The 20,133-nt window shown below is 36.7% G+C and overlaps 1 protein-coding gene across 3 annotated transcripts in view; it reads right to left on the minus strand.

Annotated features, from left to right (window-relative positions):
• Positions 1 to 20,133, minus strand: part of aars1 (alanyl-tRNA synthetase 1) — a 75,537-nt gene that overhangs the window by 12,846 nt on the left and 42,558 nt on the right. For all 3 annotated transcript variants that reach the window (XM_069900964.1, XM_069900965.1, XM_069900966.1), the window contains exons 14-17: positions 17,101 to 17,307; positions 8,782 to 8,966; positions 6,847 to 6,955; positions 5,994 to 6,107 (exon numbers count right to left, since the gene is read on the minus strand). In XM_069900964.1, coding sequence (XP_069757065.1) covers positions 5,994 to 6,107; positions 6,847 to 6,955; positions 8,782 to 8,966; positions 17,101 to 17,307 — 615 coding nt within the window. The remainder of the gene's footprint in view (positions 1 to 5,993; positions 6,108 to 6,846; positions 6,956 to 8,781; positions 8,967 to 17,100; positions 17,308 to 20,133) is intronic.

Consider the following 20,133-nt stretch of genomic DNA (forward strand, 5'->3'; position numbering starts at 1 on the left):
TGAACGAGTAAACAAGAATACTTCTTTTGTTTTTTTTAAATTTTTTATTTTTCACACTATAAACCATATTGATCAAGATACATACATTTTCCTTCTTAAATATATACAGTGTCGTTTTCTCCCCTCCTTCCCTCCTCCTCTCCCTCCCTCCCTCACCTCCCATTTATTTAAAGTTCAGAATATAAGATACATTAAACCCATCAAACAATGTTGTCACTCAATAAAAATAAACAAGAAATTCCACTGAGTCAGTTCTTTTCATTCTCTTCTCCTTGTCATTTTAGGTGGTAGATGTCCAAGGTAGGTTTTCTCTATTGTGTTTTATATATGGCTCCCATATTTGTTCAAATATTGTAATGTTATTTCTTAAATTATAGGTTATTTTTTCTAATGGAATACATTTATTCATTTCTATATAGCATTGTTGTATTCTCAAGTTATCTTCTAATTTCCAGGTTGACATAATACACTTTTTTGCTACAGCTAGGGCTATCATAACAAATCTTTTTTGTGCTCCATCCAACTCGAGTCCAAATTCTTTATTTTTTATGTTACTTAGGAGGAAGATCTCTGGGTTTTTTGGTATATTGCTTTTTGTGATTTTATTTAATATCTGGTTTAGATCTTCCCAAAATCTTTTCACTTTCTCACATGTCCAAATTGCATGAATTGTTGTCCCCATTTCCTTTTTACAGCGAAAACATCTGTCAGATACTGTTGGGTTCCATTTATTTAACTTTTGAGGTGTAATGTATAGCCTGTGTATCCAGTTATATTGTATCATTGTTTATTGTATTTCTCATAGTTCCTGAGCATAACTTCTCCCATGTTTCATTCTTTATCTTTATGTTTAGATCTTGTTCCCATTTTTGTTTAGTTTTACCATTTGTTTCCTCATTCTCCTTTTCTTGTAGTTTAATATACATGTTTGTTACAAATTTTTTGATTATCATTGTGGCTGTAATCAAATATTCAAAATTACTTCCCTCTGGTAACCTCAGACTGCTTCCCAATTTGTCCTTCAATTAGGATTTCAGTTGGTAGTATGCCCACACTGTATCATGAGTTATATTATATTTATCCTTCATTTGTTCAAAGGATAGTAATTTATTTCCCAAAAAACAATTTTCTATTCTTTTGATCCCTTTTTTCTCCCATTCTCTAAAGGAAAGGTTATCTATTGTAAAAGGGATTAGCTGATTTTGCGTCAGTATTAGTTTTGGTAGTTGGTAATTTGTTTTATTCCTTTCTACATGAATCTTCTTCCAAATGTTGAGCAGATGATGCAATACTGGAGAATTCCTACGTTGTACTAATTTTTCATCCCATTTATATAATATATGTTCAGGAATCTTCTCCCCTATTTTATCTAGTTCCAATCTAGTCCAATCTGGCTTTTCCCTTGTTTGATAAAAATCTGATAGGTATCTTAATTGTGCGGCTCTATAATAATTTTTAAAGTTTGGCAATTGTAAGCCTCCTTGTTTATACCATTCTGTTAATTTATCTAGTACTATCCTCGTTTCCCCCCTTTCCATAAAAAATTCCTTATTATTTTCTTTAACTCCTTGAAGAATTTCTCTGTTAAGCGTATTGGTAATGTCTGAAATAGGTATTGTATCCTTGGGAAAATGTTCATTTTAATACAGTTTATCCTTCCTATCAGTGTTCGTGGTAAGTCTTTCCAATGCTCTAAGTCGTCTTGTAATTTTTTCATTAGTGGATAATAATTGAGTTTATATAGATGGCCGAGGTTTTTATTTATTTGTATACCTAGGTATCGCATTGCTTGCGTTTGCCACCTGAATGGTGATTCTTTCTTAAATTTTGAGAAATCCGTATTATTCATTGGCATTGCTTCACTTTTATTTGCGTTAATCTTGTACCCCAACACTTCTCCATATTCGAGTTCTTTTATTGATATTTCTGGTTCTGCTAAGTATACTATAACATCATCTGCAAATAGACTGATTTTATATTCCTTGTCTTTTATTTTTATCCCTTTTATTTTATTTTCTGTTCTTATCAGTTCTGCTAGTGGTTCTATGGCTAACGCAAACAATAAGGGAGATAGTGGGCATCCCTGCCTTGTTGATCTGCTTAAGTTAAATTGTTTTGATACATATCCATTTACTGTCACTTTCGCCAATGGCCCCTTATATAATGCTTTAATCCAATTAATATATTTCTCTGGTAAGATGAATTTTTGCAGTACTTTGAATAAATAATTCCATTCTACTCTGTCAAAGGCCTTCTCTGCGTCTAAAGCAACCGCTACTGTTGGAGCTTTATTTCCTTCTACTGTGTGAATTAAGTTAATGTTTACAGGTATTGTCTGTTGTTCGTCTTTTTTTAATAAATCCAGTTTGGTCTAGATTTACTATTTTTGGTACATAGTCAGCTAATCTGTTTGCTAATAGTTTAGCTATTATCTTATAATCTGTGTTAAGTAAAGATATTGGTATATATGACGCTGGTGTGAGTGGATCTTTCCCGGTCTTTGGTATTACTGTAATTATTGCTGTTTTGCATGAATCTGGTAAGCTTTGTGTTTTATCAGTCTGGTTGATTACTTCCAGAAGGGGAGGAATTAATAAATCTTTAAATGTTTTATAGAATTCTATTGGGAATCCATCCTCTCCTGGTGTTTTATTATTTGGTAGTTTTTTTATTATCTCTTGTATTTCTTCTATTTCAAATGGTTCTGTTAATTTATTTTGTTCCTCTGTTTGTAATTTCGGTAGTTCAATTTGAGTTAAAAATTCATCTATTTTGTCTTCTTTCCCTTCGTTTTCAGTTTGATATAATTGTTCGTAGAATTCTCTGAAGTTTTCCTTAATCTCCGTTGGATTATATGTGATTTGCTTGTCTTTTTTCCTTAATGCCAATACCATTCTCTTAAGCTGCCACGCTAGAATTTTGTCCGTTTTTTCTCCTAGTTCATAATATTTCTGTTTTGTCTTCATTATGTTCTTCTCCACCTTATATGTTTGTAGTGTTTCATATTTTATTTTTTTATCTGCCAATTCTCTTCTTTTAGTTGTGTCTTCCTTCATTGCTAATTCTTTTTCTATATTTGCTATTTCCCTTTCCAATTGCTGTTTTTCCTGATTGTAGTCCTTCATCTTAGTTACATAACTTATTATTTGTCCTCTGATGAACGCTTTCATTGCGTCCCATAGTATAAACTTATCTTTCACTGATTCCGTATTTATTTCAAAGTACATTTTAATTTGTCGTTCAATTAATTCCCTAAAATCCTGCCTTTTAAGTAGCATGGAGTTTAATCTCCATCTATACATTCTTGGTGGGATGTCCTCTAACTCTATTGTCAATAACAGGGGTGAGTGGTCCGATAATGGTCTAGCTTTATATTCCGTTTTCCTAACTCTCTCTTGCATGCGAGCTGATAACAGGAATAGGTCTATTCTTGAGTATGTTTTATGTCTACTCGAATAGTATGAATATTCCTTTTCCTTTGGGTGTTGTTTCCTCCATATATCCAAAAGTTGCATTTTTTGCATCGATTTAATTATAAATGTGGTTACTTTGTTCTTTCTGTTAATTTTTTCCCAGTTTTATCCATGTTTGAATCCAAATTAAGGTTGAAATCCCCTCCTATTAGTATGTTCCCTTGCGTGTCTACTATCTTCAAAAAGATATCTTGCATAAATTTTTGATCTTCTTCGTTAGGTGAATATACATTGAGTAAATTCCAAAACTCTGAATATATCTGACATTTTATCATTACATATCTCCCTGCTGGATCTATTATTTCCTCTTCTATTTTAATTGGTACATTTTTATTGATTAATATAGCTACTCCTCTAGCTTTTGAATTATATGACGCTGCTGTTACATGTCCTATCCAATCTCTCTTTAATTTCTTGTGTTCCACTTCAGTTAAGCGTGTTTATTGTACGAATGCTATATCAATTTTTTCTTTTTTCAGTAAATTTAGCAGTTTCTTCCTTTTGATTTGGTTATGTATTCCATTAATATTTAAAGTCATATAGTTCAACATAGCCATTTCATACTTTGTTTACCTTTCCTTTCCGTTTCCTCATCATCACCTTTCCTTCTTATCCATTTCTGCTTTCCTTTTTTTGAACACATTATAAAACAACATTTCTAAAACATAAAATATTTCCATTATTCTCCTATCTAAAATTCCTTTAACCCCACTATCCCCTCCCCTTCATGAGTTGTCCTTTGTCCCTTGTCGGGCAATCATATCTCCCCTCTCCATTTGGATTTGCGAATTCACTCGCAAGCGTCAACTGATTTCGCAGTGACCGTAACTCTTCCCCACCCAGCCCCCCCGAAAAGATTTTAATCTTCATATATAACAAAGGTCACTCTCTTAATTCCCCCCCATACTTCCTTTCTTCCCCTTCTTAGTTCTTACCTATATTCTATTTTTTTTAATATATACATAAACACATACATATAGTTTGTGGTCATTTTTGTTCTCGTTACATATCTTCATCTCTCTGTCTGTTTTGTAGTTGTTCTGCAAATTTTCGTGCTTCCTCCGGATCCAAGAATAGTCTGTTTTGCTGCCCTGGAATAACTATTTTAAGTATCGCTGGATACTTTAGCATAAATTTATATCCTTTTTTCCATAGGATCGCTTTTGCTGTATTAAACTCCTTTCTCTTCTTCAGGAGTTCAAAACTTGTATCTGGATAGAAAAAAATTTTTTATCCTTTGTATTCCAGTGGTTTTTTGTCTTCTCTTATTTTCCTCATTGCTTTCTCCAGTATATTTTCTCTTGTTGTATATCTTAGGAATTTTACTAGAATGGATCTTGGTTTTTGTTGTGGTTTCGGGGCTAATGTTCTATGTGCCCTTTCTATTTCCATTTCTTCCTGTAATTCTGGTCTTCCTAGGACCCTGGGGATCCATTCTTTTATAAATTCTCTCATATTCTCACCTTCTTCATCTTCCTTAAGGCCCACTATCTTTATATTGTTTCTTCTATTATAATTTTCCATTATATCTATCTTCTGAGCTAACAGCTCTTATGTCTCTAACTTTTTTATCAGATTCTTCTAATTTCTTTTTTAAGTCATCTACTTCCATTTCTATGGCTGTTTCTCATTCTTCCACCTTGTCCACTCTTTTTCCTATATCCTACATGATCATCTCTAATCTATTCATTTTTTCTTCTGTACTTTTTACTCTTCTTTTTATTTCACTGAATTCTTGTGATTGCCATTCTTTTACTGATTCCATATATTCTTTAAAAAAAATATCCATGTATTTGCCCTTCCCTTCATCTTCCATTTCTCTGTGTTCTTCCTCCTCTTCTTCTGAGTCCAGTCCAGGATCTGTGTCCTTTGTCTCTTCTGGTTTTCTTGTTGGTTTGTTTGTTTTATTTTGTTGGGTATTTTTGGTCTTATTTTTACTAGAAGTGTCTTGATGCTGGTCTTCTTCCTCTGGGTTGGTCATCTGTTGTTTCTTTGATTTCTTTTTACTCTCTTCTTTCTTGTTCTCGTTATTTTCTGTTTTCCTCTTGCTGCTTTGTTGTGGTTGTCAATTTCAGCTGTGGAGATCGACTCCTCAGCTGGTCCCCCCTCCCGTCAGTGTTATTTTTGTCTTGCGCATGCGCGACTCCTCGCGCATGCGCTGTTGCGCACTTTTGTTTGGCTCTGTGAGCCATTTTTGTAGTCCCGAGTTCGGGGCTTCAACTGACCTTAGGGAATGGGCTTCTCTCTCCGCGGCGGGCCTCCTCGGACAGGTAAGGCCTTCACCTTCTTCTTCCGACATCTTTTCTTCTTCTTCCCGTTGCTTTTGGCTTTTCTTTCTTCGCTGCCATTTTCTCCACACCTTTACTTTCACTTTATTTTGGTTTTTGTGTTTGTGCCTTTGTTTTTTCCACTGTCTTTTTTTTACTTTTCTGGAGAGGGCTGGAGTTCCTCGACCGGCCACTACTCCATCACGTGACTCCCCAGTAAACAAGAATGCTTGATGCTACTATTTTAACTTACCTCTGTAAGGTCAGCAATCTCTTTCTGGATCTCCTTACTGGGAGACGTTTGGACTTGGACTTTTGACTCTAGTGCAAGAAGTGACTTCTTGAGAGCATCTGCCTTTCTTAAAGCCTACAAAAGATAACAACATTCAAATCATGCAATCTTTGGAACACTATTTTCAACATCTTAATTGGTAGAATAGAACTGACTGACACGTACAACAGCCTGAGCAACCCTTTGGTGAGAGGTGGAAGAGAACAAAAAAGCTGAAAACCTGTACAGTCAGTTTATTTTGGTGAGGTAAAAGAGACTGAGCAAGCCAGCCCATTCACAAGAGGCAAGCAGACTGCATAAAACACTGGGAGAGCCAGCACAAGATACAAAGAACAGGCAGAGGAGAAGCATACAAGAAATAGCATGAGACACAGGAATATAAAGAAACAGTGGCTATGTAGCACGTATAAAAAAGATTACTTGAACTTCATCTTACCGTGCAACTTGTTTAATTTATCTCAAAGTGGATATTTACTTTTTCAAACATTGAGTAATTCTTTCTCCCTGAACATGCCACATTGGGCATTCTCCATGCATGAACAATAACATGCAACTTATCACAATACTGTCCACAACTAAACCCAAGCTGCAGGAACAGGTACCAAAACATTGTTGTATCTGCTCCAACTCGGATTAGTTCATTCATTGTATACCAAAGCACTGAACTGATTGGAATGGCTCATCATTTAAAACCAAGGCCACAAGATAACCAAGAGAGTTGAAAAAAACATTCTCTAAAAAAAATGGTCAGGTGAAACAAAGAAACCCACATTCTTCTCCCCAGGAATTAAATCTGTTGTGTACACACACCAACCTTTTGAGCCTCAGATCCGGTGACTGCGACTATTCTCCTGATGCCTTTAGCGATTGCTTCTTCTGAGACGATCACAAAAGGACCAGCATGGCAAGAGTTCTGCAGATGCCTGGAATAAAATGCACACAATTCCTGCAAAAAAAGACCTCAGCAAAAGAGTAGCCACTTTTGCAAAGTTTGAAATTAAAAAGAATCACTTCATTAAATCAGAATTATTGCTTTACTGCTTTAATTTTATAGATAGAAGTATCACAATAACAGTCCCTCAACAAAATTGTAGTACCTGTGGCATCATTCTTCAGAGTAGCCAATGTCCAAAATGTTTTTGACTTTACAGTGGAGAGCTAAATTTTGTTTCACAATGTCAGAAGGAAGAGCATACTTGTCCAAAAAAACCCCTACAAAAATCAAGCTGAAAATTTTAGTGAAATTTCACTGAAGGGTGAGTGGCAGCAAATTTAGCAGATGTTGACAAATTATTTCTCAGAATTAAAAAAAATACTATTTGCCATTTTATTGAACATTTAATTAGCTAGCACAGTTGAAGGGAAAGACAAAAAAATTACATGAGGAAAAAGGTGATAGAGGAGCAATCTGGGCCCCTTGCAAACTGATTTAACAATGGTAACGTAAACAACACCAAGGAACTGGCAGAGGGAGAATAAATACAGAATCAGGGATGAGAGTGACCAAAGTGAGCAGGAAAAGAAGCAATGCGATAACAGTGCAGAAGCATGCTAAGTCATCGTGGCCAGGTAGATGGCTTCCATCAGATTGTAGGAGTGAAAGAGTGTGAATGGCCTAAATAATGATTTACAACTATTCATAATATTTACTATTGATCATCAATAAATATCATTGATTTGGGAGTAACCTGGGTCACCATGGTATAGGTATGCTGTACACAAGGTCCAAAACTGGATAAAGGGCTATTCCAAATTTAAACAGATTTTAGATCAACTTTTGTTAAAAATCAAGAATAAACACTTATCCCATTGAACATATTCTTGCACTTGCTGGAACTAGATGGATAGAAAGTTCAGAAAGTGTTGGATAACCAAATGTATCGGTCGCCAGTGACACATGGGAAATCAGCGCTATAATCAGCGTAGATTGAATTGAAATGGAATTCCCAAATTATTACCAGATTAAATGAATGAAATCTATTTTCCCACTTTCCTCAATGTTAGGAACTGTGAATTAAAATTCATCCACTTTCAATCTCAATGGAAAATATTCTGCTCCACCCTTTACAATGGAAAGCTAAAAAAGAAAACAATGGCGATTCTAAGAAACTTGGTTGGGGTCCACGTACACAGATTGTGGAAAGGTACAGACATTAGATAGCAAACAATGGAGTAGAAATTGCACAACAGTTACACTAATGCCATGGGATGCAGAGAGCATGGTTTTATGAAGGCTTTATGTCCTTTGATAGAATCTGTTAAAGTTTACTAATTATGATTCCTGGACTTCAGTTTAAATTGCAAATGAAGACTACAGAAAGCTTGACTAACTTACCAGTACCTTTTGTTTGTTTTTTAAAAAAGGTATTTTTCAACTGAAAATTCTTCAGGGCTGATGCTGAGACAAATGGTTTTCTTATGTACATGATTTAGATAAAAAGGGCACAAATAAAACACTGGTTCATAGATCAGTTAGAATTTGCTTCATGATGGATCAGGTTAAAGGGCTAAATGACTTAGTCCTGTCCTTCTGTTCCTACCAGTGGATTTTCAATCAATAAAACTCTCCCTCTGTTGTTACCTTTTCTCCGACCACACTAACTTATAATACTTTGCAATCTTTACTGAACTGGCAAGTAAGTATATTAATCGGGCATAATTTTGTTACAAAATTTGAACAGTTCATTCTTTTGCTCCGAACCATACAGTACGTTACTTCCTGGTTTTCAAATTCAGGAGATGCACTCACGTCCCACCACAAAATTCCACCGAAGTAACAGAGCCTGCTGGTCCAGATGGGTCAGCTAGCATATCTTCCACTGGAATTCCCACAGAAACCACTCGCACTGGGTCAGGATATGTCTCGTCAAATACGGCGCGAAGACCCTGAATAGCTTTAGCTGCAGCAAGGGGAGTATCCTTGGCATAAATTGGCTGGAAGAAAATATGTTAAAAAAAACCTGCTTACAAGTGAAATAAGTTTTCATTTCCCTTATTGTACAGTGTATAAGGAGTTTTAGAATAAAGAGGAAAAACTAGAGTGAGGGGCACTGATATTGGAAACTGGAACCCTTCACTTCAGGCAATGGGCCCCATGGGTCAGGTACTAGTTAGATTGAGTTCTTCAAGCTTCAAATTAAAAATGGAATTCATTTCAAGCTCATTCTACTGACTTCCAACATTAGTACACATGCTATTTTTTAAAATTTTTTAAAATTTTTTTTATTTTTCACACCATAAACCACATTAACCATGATACACACTTTTTCCTTTTCAAACATATACAATGCCATTTTCTCCCCCCCCCTCCCTCCCTCCTCCCATCCCACCCTCCCTACCTCCCCCCTCCCGTCCATTTGAAGTACAAAATCTAGGATACATTAAACCAGTCAAACAATGTTGTCATTCAATAAAAATACACAAGAAATTCCACTGAGTCAATTCTTTTCATTTCCTTCTCCTTCCGTTAATTTAGGTAGTGAATGTCCCCGGTAGGTTTTCGCTATTGTGTTTCATGTAAGGCTCCCATCTTTGTTCAAATATTTCAATATTATTTCTTAAACTATATGTTATTTTTTCTAATGGAATACATTTATTCATTTCTATATACCATTGTTGTATTTTCAAATTATCTTCCAATTTCCAGGTTGACATAATACATTTTTTTGCTACGGCTAGAGCTATCTTAACAAATCTTTTTTGTGCATCCTCCAAATCAATTCCAAATTCTTTGTTTTTTATGTTACTTAGGAGGAAGATCTCTGGATTCTTTGGTATATTGTTTTCTGTAATTTTATTTAATATCTGATTTAGATCTTCCCAAAATTTTTCTACTTTCTCACATGTCCAGATTGCATGAATTGTTCCCATTTCTTTTTTACATCGAAAACATCTATCAGATATTGTTGGGTCCCATTTATTTAACTTTTGAGGTGTAATGTATAGCCTGTGTATCCAGTTATATTGTATCATACATAACCTGGTATTTATTGTATTTCTCATCGTTCCAGAACATAACTTCTCCCATGTTTCCTTTTTTATCTTTATATTTAAATCTTGTTCCCATTTTTGTTTAGTTTTACCATTTGTTTCCTCATTCTCCTTTTCTTGCAGTTTAATATACATATATGTTATAAATCTTTTGATTATCATTGTATCTGTAATCACATGTTCAAAGTTTCTTCCCTCTGGCAAACTCAGACTGCTTCCTAATTTGTCCTTCAAGTAGGATCTCAATTGGTAATATGCCAGCGCTGTATCTTGAGTTATATTGTATTTATCTTTCATTTGTTCAAAGGATAATAATCTATTTCCTGAAAAACAATTTTCTATTCTTTTAATCCCTTTATTCTTCCATTCTCTAAAGGAAAGGTTATCTATTGTAAAAGGGAGTAACTGTTTTGCGTCAATATTAGTTTTGGTAATTGATAATTTGTTTTATTTCTTTCTACATGAATCTTCTTCCAAATATTGAGTAGATGATGTAATACTGGAGAACTTCTATGTTGTACCAATTTTTCATCCCATTTATATAATATGTGTTCAGGTATCTTTTCCCCTATTTTATCTAATTCTAATCTAGTCCAATCTGGCTTTTCCCTTGTTTGATAAAAATCTGATAGGTATCTTAATTGTGCGGCTCTATAATAATTTTTAAAGTTTGGCAGTTGTAAGCCTCCTTGTTAATACCATTCTGTTAATTTATCTAGTGCTATCCTCGGTTTCCCCCTTTTCCATAAAAATTTCCTTATTATTTTCTTTAACTCCTTGAAGAATTTCTCTGTCAGTTGTATTGGCAATGCCTGAAATAGGTATAATATCCTTGGAAAAATGTTCATTTTAATACAGTTTATCCTTCCTATTAGTGTTAGTGGTAAATCTTTCCAATGCTCTAAATCGTCCTGTAATTTTTTCATTAGTGGATAATAATTGAGTTTATATAGTTGGCCGAGATTTTTATTTATTTGTACACCTAGGTATCTTATTGCTTGCATTTGCCATCGAAATGGTGATTCCTTCTTAAATTTTGAGAAATCCGCATTATTCACTTTTATTTACGTTGATCTTGTAACCCGACACTTCTCCATATTCCTTCAATTTCTTATATAATTCTTTTATTGATAGTTCTGGTTCTGTTATGTATACTATAACATGATCCGCAAATAAACTGATTTTATATTCCTTGTCTTTTATTTTTATCCCTTTTATATTATTTTCTGTTCTTATCAATTCTGCTAGTGGTTCTATAGCTAACGCGAACAATAAAGGTGATAGTGGGCATCCCTGCCGTGTTGACCTGCTTAAGTTAAATTGCTTTGATACATATCCATTTACTGTCACTTTCGCCAATGGTCCCTTATATAATGCTTTAATCCAATTAATATACTTCTCCGGTAAACTGAATTTTTGCAATACTTTGAACAAATAATTCCATTCTACTCTGTCAAAGGCCTTATCCGCGTCTAAAGCAACTGCTACTGTTGGCACTTTATTCCCTTCTACTGCATGAATTAAGTTAATAAATTTACAAATATTGTCTGTTGTGCGTCTTTTTTTGATAAATCCAGTTTGGTCTAGATTTACCATTTTCGGTACATACTCTGCTAATCTGTTTGCTAATAGTTTAGCTATTATCTTATAATCTGTGTTAAGTAAAGATATTGGTCTATATGACGCTGGTGTGAGTGGATCTTTCCCTTGCTTTAGTATTACTGTAATTATTGCTGTTTTACTTGAATCTGGTAAGCTTTGTGTTTTATCAATCTGGTTGATTACTTCCAGGAGGGGTGGAATTAATAAATCATTAAATGTTTTATAGAATTCTATTGGGAATCCATCCTCTCCTGGTGTCTTATTATTTGGTAATTTTTTTTATTATCTCTTGTATTTCTACTATTCCAAATGGCTCTGTTAATTTATTTTGTTCCTCTATTTGTAGTTTTGGTAGTTCAATTTTAGTTAGAAATTCATCTATTTTCCCTTCTTTCCCTTCGTTTTCAGTTCGGTATAATTGTTCATAGAATTCTCTAAAGTTTTCCTTGATCTCTTTTGGATTATATGTGATTTGCTTGTCTTTTTTCCTTAATGCCAATACCATTCTCTTAGTTTGTTCTGTCTTAAGCTGCCACGCTAGAATTTTGTGCGTTTTTTCACCTAGTTCATAATATTTCTGTTTTGTCTTCATTATATTCTTCTCCACCTTATATGTTTGTAGTGTTTCATATTTTATTTTTTTCTCTGCCAATTCTCTTCTTTTAGTTGTATCTTCCTTCATTGCTAATTCTTTTTCTATATTTACTATTTCCCTTTCCAACTGCTCTGTTTCCTGATTATAGTCCTTTTTCATCTTGGTTACATAACTTATTATTTGCCCTCTAATGAATGCTTTCATTGCATCCCATAGTATAAACTTATCTTTCACTGATTTCGTATTTATTTCAAAATACATTTTAATTTGTCTTTCAATAAATTCTCTAAAATCCTGTCTTTTAAGTAACATGGGGTTTAATCTCCATCTATGCATTCTTGGAGGGATGTCCTCTAACTTTATTGTCAATATTAAGGGTGAATGGTCCGATAGTATTCTAGCTTTATATTCTGTTTTTCTTACTCTATCTTGCATATGAGCTGATAACAAAAATAGATCTATTCTTGAGTATGTTTTATGTCTAGCCGAGTAAAATGAATATTCCTTTTCCTTTGGGTGTTGTTTCCTCCATATATCCAAAAGTTGCATTTCTTCCATCGATTTAATTATAAATTTGGTTACTTTGTTCTTTCTGTTAATTTTTATCCCAGTTTTGTCCATATTTGAATCCAAATTCAGGTTGAAATCCCCTCCTATTAATATGTTCCCTTGCGTATCTGCTATCTTCAACAAAATATCTTGCATAAACTTTTGATCTTCTTCGTTAGGTGAATATACATTGAGTAGATTCCAAAACTCCGAATATATCTGACATTTTATCATTACATATCTCCCTGCTGGATCTATTATTTCCTCTTCTTTTTTAAATGGCACATGTTTACTAATTAATATAGCTACTCCTCTTGCTTTTGAATTATACGATGCTGCTGTTACGTGTCCTACCCAATCTCTCTTTAATTTCTTGTGCTCCAATTCAGTTAAATGTGTTTCTTGCACAAATGCTATATCAATTTTTTATTTTTTCAGTAAATTTAGCAGTTTCTTCCTTTTAATTTGGTTATGTATTCCGTTAATATTTAAAGTCATATAGTTCAGCGTAGCCATTTTATACTTTGTTTATCTTCCCTTTCCGTTTCTCCATCATTACCTTTCCTTCTTATCCATTTCTGCTTTCTTGTTTTGAACACTTTATAAGACAACATTTCTAAAACATCAAACATTTTCCTTATTCTCCTATTTAGAACTTCTTTAGCCCCAATCTCCCCTTCCCCTCCTGAGTTGTCCTTTATCCCTTGTCGGACAACCACATCTCCCCTCTCCATTTGGATTTGCGAATTCACTCGCAAACGTCAGCTGATTTTGCAGTGATCGTAATTCCTCCCCACCCAGCCCCCCCAGAAAAGATTTCAATTTTCATATGCAACAAAGGTCACTCTTTTAATTCCCTCCTTATTCCCTCTATTCCCTTTCATTCCCTTATTAATTCTTATCTATACTCTATATATTTTCCTCTAAATACGGATACATTCATGTATGCACACTATGTATGTATATATATATATATATATATATATATATATATGTATGTATGTATATATATATATTATATATATATATATATCTATATCATGGGTCCTCTACCGGCACCACCTACGGCTCCTAGAACGCTTCCACCAGCGTTGTCTCCGCTCCATCCTCAACATCCATTGGAGCGCTTACACCCCTAACGTCGAAGTACTCGAGATGGCAGAGGTCGACAGCATCGAGTCCACGCTGCTGAAGATCCAGCTGCGCTGGATGGGTCACGTCTCCAGAATGGAGGACCATCGCCTTCCCAAGATCGTGTTATATGGCGAGCTCTCCACTGGCCACCGTGACAGAGGTGCACCAAAGAAAAGGTACAAGGACTGCCTAAAGAAATCTCTTGGTGCCTGCCACATTGACCACCGCCAGTGGGCTGATAACGCCTCAAACCGTGCATTTGGCGCCTCACAGTTTGGCGGGCAGCAACCTCCTTTGAAGAAGACCGCAGAGCCCACCTCACTGACAAAAGGCAAAGGAGGAAAAACCCAACACCCAACCCCAACCAACCAATTTTCCCTTGCAACCGCTGCAATCGTGTCTGCCTGTCCCGCATCGGACTTGTCAGCCACAAACGAGCCTGCAGCTGACGTGGACTTTTTACCCCCTCCATAAATCTTCGTCCGCGAAGCCAAGCCAAAGATCTTTACCCACATACATATAGATCGTGGTCATTTTTACTCTTATTACATGTCTTCATCTCTCTGATTGTTTTGTAGTTGTTCTGCCAATTTCCTTGCTTCCTCTGGATCCGAGAATAGTCTTTTTCCATAAGATCGTTTTCGCTGTATTGAACTCCTTCCTCTTCTTCAGGAGTTCAAAACTTATGTGTCTTTTTAGTTCGCAGTCTTTTGTACACTCGTTACACGTCTTCATCTCAGTCTATTTTGTAATTGTTCTGCAAATTTTCGTGCTTCCTCTGGATCCAAGAATAGTCTGTTTTGCTGTCCTGGAATAAATATTTTCAATACCGCTGGATGCTTTAGTATAAATTTATACCCTTTCTTCCATAAAATCGCCTTTGCTGTATTGAACTCCTTTCTCTTCTTCAGGAGTTCAAAACTTATATCTGGATAAATAAAGATTTTTCGCCCTTTGTACTCCAGTGGCTTGTTGTCCTCTCTTACTTTCTCCATTGTTTTCTCCGGTACCTTTTCTCTTGTAGTATATCTTAGGAATTTTACTAAAATAGATCTTGGCTTTTGTGGTGGTTGTGGTTTAAAGGCCAATGCTCTATGTGCCCTTTCTATTTCCATTTCTTGCTGTAGTTCTGGACATCCTAAGATCCTGGGGATCCAATCTTTTATAAACTCTCTCATATTCTTGCCTTCTTCATCTTCCTTAAGGCCCACTATCTTTATGTTATTTCTTCTGTTATAATTTTCCATTATATCTATTTTCTGAGCTAACAGCTCTTGTGTCTCTTTAACTTTTTTATTAGATTCCTCTAATTTCTTTTTTAAGTCCTCTACCTCTACTGCTGCTTCTCGTTCTTCCACCTTGTCCATTCTTTTTCCCATTTCTGATAAGGTCATATCTATTTTATTCACTTTCTCTTCTGTACTGTTTATTCTTCTTCTTAAATCACTAAATTCTTGTGCTTGCCATTCTTTAAATGACTCCATGTATTCTTTAATAAGAGAAAGTATATCCATTGTCTTGCCTTTCCCTTCTTCTTCTATTTCACTGTACTCTTCCTCTTCCTCTTCCTCTGGGTTGGCCATCTGTTGTTTCCTTGTTGTCCTTTTCTTCTCTTCTTTCTTGTTTCCATTGTCTTCTGTGTTCTCCTCTTGCTGCAGGTGTTCTGCAGCTGTCATTGCCGGCTGTGGAGATCAACTCCCCAGCTGGTCGCCCCTCCTGTCGGTGTGTTTTTTTGCATGCGCACTTTTACTCAGCTCAGCGAGCCATTTTTGTAGTCCACTTTCTACCGACCTGAGGGAGCGGGTTTCTCTCTCCACCGCGGGCCTCTTCGAACAGGTAAGGCCTTCTCCTTCTTCTTCTGTTGTCTTCTCTTCCTCTCTTCTTACCGTTGGTTTCGATTTTTCTTTTTTTGTCGCCATCTTCTTTCCACCTTTTTACTCACTTTAATTTTTATTTTTGTGCCTTTGTGTTTTCCTTTATTTTTTTTGACTTTTCTGGAGAGGGCTGGAGTTCACCGTCCGGCCACTACTCCATCACGTGACTTCCTCACACATGCTATTTTTCATTCGTTATTGGATGGCCCCTCTCAAACAGGCCAATCATTAATGCTACTACTTGCTGCGCAACTGAGATAACACAGTTTACGATTTGATCCTATATCAAATGCGAGTTAAACAACAGTCTGTGGTTGCTGGGGTCGAGTGCAATCCATAAATGTACTAGAGAAACTCAGCGCGCCATGTAGTATCCATAAAGGGCAATCCACATTTTGGTCCTGGGCCCTTTGTCAGGAATAAGAATAAAACAGGTCGGCACCTGAATAAAAATGTGGGGCAAGTGAGGAGGAAGGGGCAGGGGGAGGAGCCCAGGCTTTAGGAGGGAGCGCAGAGAAAATTCACAGGTGGGAGGGTAGATAAAAGCAGCTGGGCTGATAAGGGGGAGGGAAGGGGTGAGGAGCTGGAGGAGACAGGAATTGGTAAAGAGAGGCTCAGACCGGGGGGGGGGGTAAAACAGAAATTGGAGTTAGAATTTAATGCTGTTTGGTCGGAGATGACCAAGATAGAATACAAGGTGTTGTTTCTCCAATTTGTGGGTGGCCTTGGTTGGGCAGTATATCAAATAGGACATTGATACCAAGATACCCTAACCCCATGAGCCTGCATTTGAAGCCAAACCAATACTGCAGCTCCCTTTCAGAGAACCCATTAAAGCCAATATTTTCACTCAAGGGCAATCACTCTGTAGTTCACACCATGATTACTTACATAACTGTACCTGGTTCACAGAGACAAATCTAAAATGCAAGCAAAACAAGGCAGATCAGAACCAATCCCCATTGAGACCAAATGGTCATCAGTTCTCCCACTGACACACCCATTTCCTGATTTGAACAGGGGAGGAGTAGACCACCAGGCCCATCAAACCTGCCCTAGCAGTTAACATGATCACAGCTCATCTGTGCTGGACTCGACTCTTCTTCCACGTCACCTCCTCATCGCCCTCAATTCTCAGGCCTTCCAAAAAGTTATCTGCCTCAGTCTTAAATATTTGCAATGATCTAACCTCATCAACTCTCCAAGGTAGAGAATTCCAAAGATTCACCACCTTTTGGAAATAAAAAGCTTCTACATACCAGCATTTCAAATTTGAATAGCCAAAACTCCTGAACATAGTTGAAATCAAATTGGTGTGCTTTACCTTGGCATCCTGAATCATTTTGTTTGTGATCTCTTCACATCTTTTGATCTCCTGCGTGTTCATTGCTCCTTTAGCTGTGAAGTCGAAGCGCAACCTGTCCGGTGCCACTAGTGAGCCCCGCTGGTCAGCCTCACCCAGCACAGACCGTAGGGCAAAGTTCAATATATGGGTGCTAGTGTGGTTGCTCATCACAGTTCGCCTCTTGACCTGATGCCGAACATTTCAAAGCATTTTAACATGGATCACAAACATTTTCATGCCACAATTCACATGGCCAATATCTATGCAGTACACAAAAGAGCTGGAGAAACTCAGCAGGTCATGCAGCATCGAGAGGAAGTAACCAATGTTTTTGGCCTGAGTCCTTTGTCAAGGTACTGTAAAATCCATGGTATTCTGAATTTAAGCAAGCAGGAACCCAGCAAAAAACAATAGAGGTAATAAATAAATAGATAGCACTTAAAATTAATAAGAATAAATAAAAATGGTAAAGCTTAAAATTGTAAAAATAAATGTTCTCGGAAGCAACACTTGGTAAAAATGGGAGTAAATATTCAACCAGCGGAGTGCTCTGGTCATGCCCCGCCGCAGCAACTATTTGACCAAAGTTTGAATAAAGTTGTGTTCGAATAAAATGGCGGCACCCAGGATGAAGAGCCGCTGATGCCACTCCCACTGGTGGGACTGTCCCAAAGTGTTTCCCTATTCCTCCCTAGTAAGAGTCTATCTTTATTAGTGAGCAGTATATTAGTAAGCTTTATCTGTAAACTTGGGGGAAGGGGTGGGCAATTATGATGGCTGCATGGTTAGCACAGTGCTGTTACACTGCCAGTGACCGAGGTTCAAATTTACGGGAATTACCTGATTAAAGTGAACTTTACATAATTAAGGACTACAATACTGTTTTTTAAAATTACATTGCCTTTTAAACAATTTATTCTTAATTCAGGTATAATGCATTGTGAGAATGTGCCTCAGGCAACCAGAAAATTCACATATGTAGCATACGTAATCCCAATCTCCGTACGTGCCAGATACCGGGGCTTTTACTGTATATATTTTATACCTTGACAAAGGGCTCAGGCCTAAAATGTTTGAAACCCTTTACTTCCTGCGTGATCTGCTGTGTATTGCACTACAGAGTCAACTTTCGTTTTTAAGCAAATGACAGAGTTTGTTTTTTATAATGTGTTGAACTTGAAGCACACATCGAATGAACAGATTTTAAAGCAAAATCATGGAAATCTGATGTACAAAATAAATGCTGGGAATGCTCAACAAGCCAAACAGCCTCAGTCAATGAACTTCCATCAGAACTCAAAATACATCAGAAATGAAACAGGTTGATGAGAAAGGGGAAAGAGGCTGGAGAGAATGAAAGGGATGTCTGTGAGAGGGCGTGAAATGACAAGGAACAGCAATGACAGTAATAAAGGCTGCAGGACCACAAAATAAACATCTGAAGGAGGCAAATGAAGTTCAAATATCAGGTGAAAGAATACAAATGCTGGATTATTTTGATGCCCATCTGGCATGGCTAATCAATCTTGCTTTCAGGATTCCTGGAATACACAATTGTTGAAGATGGAGCTTCCTTCATGTTTCAGCTGTTTAAATGTTCTCCACCATTCACACAGTAAAACTCAATATCCACAATTCAGCTTCTTGGAATTCCTGATAAATAACCAGGTGAGATTTCCCTTCCTCCCTTTAAACAATAGCTTTGTTTATTTTTTTCGCTGTTTAGCACACATGATGCAGCTTTACCAGGTTTGACAGTAATGTTAATGAGGACTCTGCTGGATCATTATGTTTCAGGATGTGGTGCTGCACATTTCTGTTCCCAATGATTGACCACAGCACCTCAGGGCACCCAATCCCAATAAATCCCATTTAACACAATCTTTGGTCTGAGATTATTGGAAGCTTTTCTGGGGAAAGGGTGACTTGTACAAGTGGGACAGGTTGCACCTGAACTGGAGGGGAACCAAGATCCTGGCAGGGAGATTTGCAAATGCTATTTGGATTGGGGGGGGGGGGGGGAAACCAGAGTGAAGAGGCATAGGAAGCAGTGGTTGGCACAGAAGTAGGGACAGCTGTTAGGGGGTTTGTGTGGAAGTATAGGCAGATAGGGCAAAATTGTAGCCAGTGGGATGAGTTGCAATGCAACAGAAACAGTGTTAAAAAAGTAACAAAGGTTTTGTGTGTAAATGAACACAGCACAAGAAATAAAGTGGATGACCTTGTAGTACAGCTACAGATTGGCTAGTATGATGTTGTGGCCAGGCTAAAGGATGAGTGTATTGAAAGGATAGGCAGGTAAGTAGAAGGGGTGGTGTGGCTGAAAGGATCAACATTATATCATTCAAAAGAGGAAACAAAGGATCAGAAGATATAGAATCATTGTGGGTTGAGTGAAGAAAGGGCAAGGGTAAATGGACATGATTGAGTTATATTCAGTCCTCAAAACAGCTGGGATGTGAATGAATTACAATTGCAAATAGAAAAGGCATGTCAGAAGGGCAATATTATGGCTGCCATGGGGGATTTTAACATGTACATAGATTGGGAAAACCAAGTTGGGACTAGATCTCAAGAGTGAATTTGTAGAATGTCTACGAGATGGCTTTTTACAGCAGCTTGCTGATGAGCCCATTATGGAATCAGCTGTACAGGATTGGCTGTTGTATAATGTACCTGAGGTGATCAGAGAATTTAGAGCAAGGGAACCATTAGGGAGCAGTGATCACAATATGATTGAGTTCAATTTGAAATTTAACAAGGAGAAACGAAGGTCAGATGGGTTGGTCTTGAAGTGGAGTAAAGGGAATTATAGTGGCATGAGGGAAGAACTGGCTAAAGTAGATTGAAAGGGGGCACTAATTGGAAAAACGGCAGAGCAGCAATGAATGAAGTTTCTGCAAGAAATTAGGAAAGCACAGGTTAAATACATACCAAAAAAGAGAAAATATCGGAATGGAAAATGTCACAACTGAAGCTGACAATGGAAGTCAAAGCCAAAGAAAAAAGCAA

Source organism: Narcine bancroftii, chromosome 10, assembly GCF_036971445.1.
Source record: "Narcine bancroftii isolate sNarBan1 chromosome 10, sNarBan1.hap1, whole genome shotgun sequence".
NCBI classification, from domain to species: Eukaryota; Metazoa; Chordata; class Chondrichthyes; order Torpediniformes; family Narcinidae; genus Narcine; species Narcine bancroftii.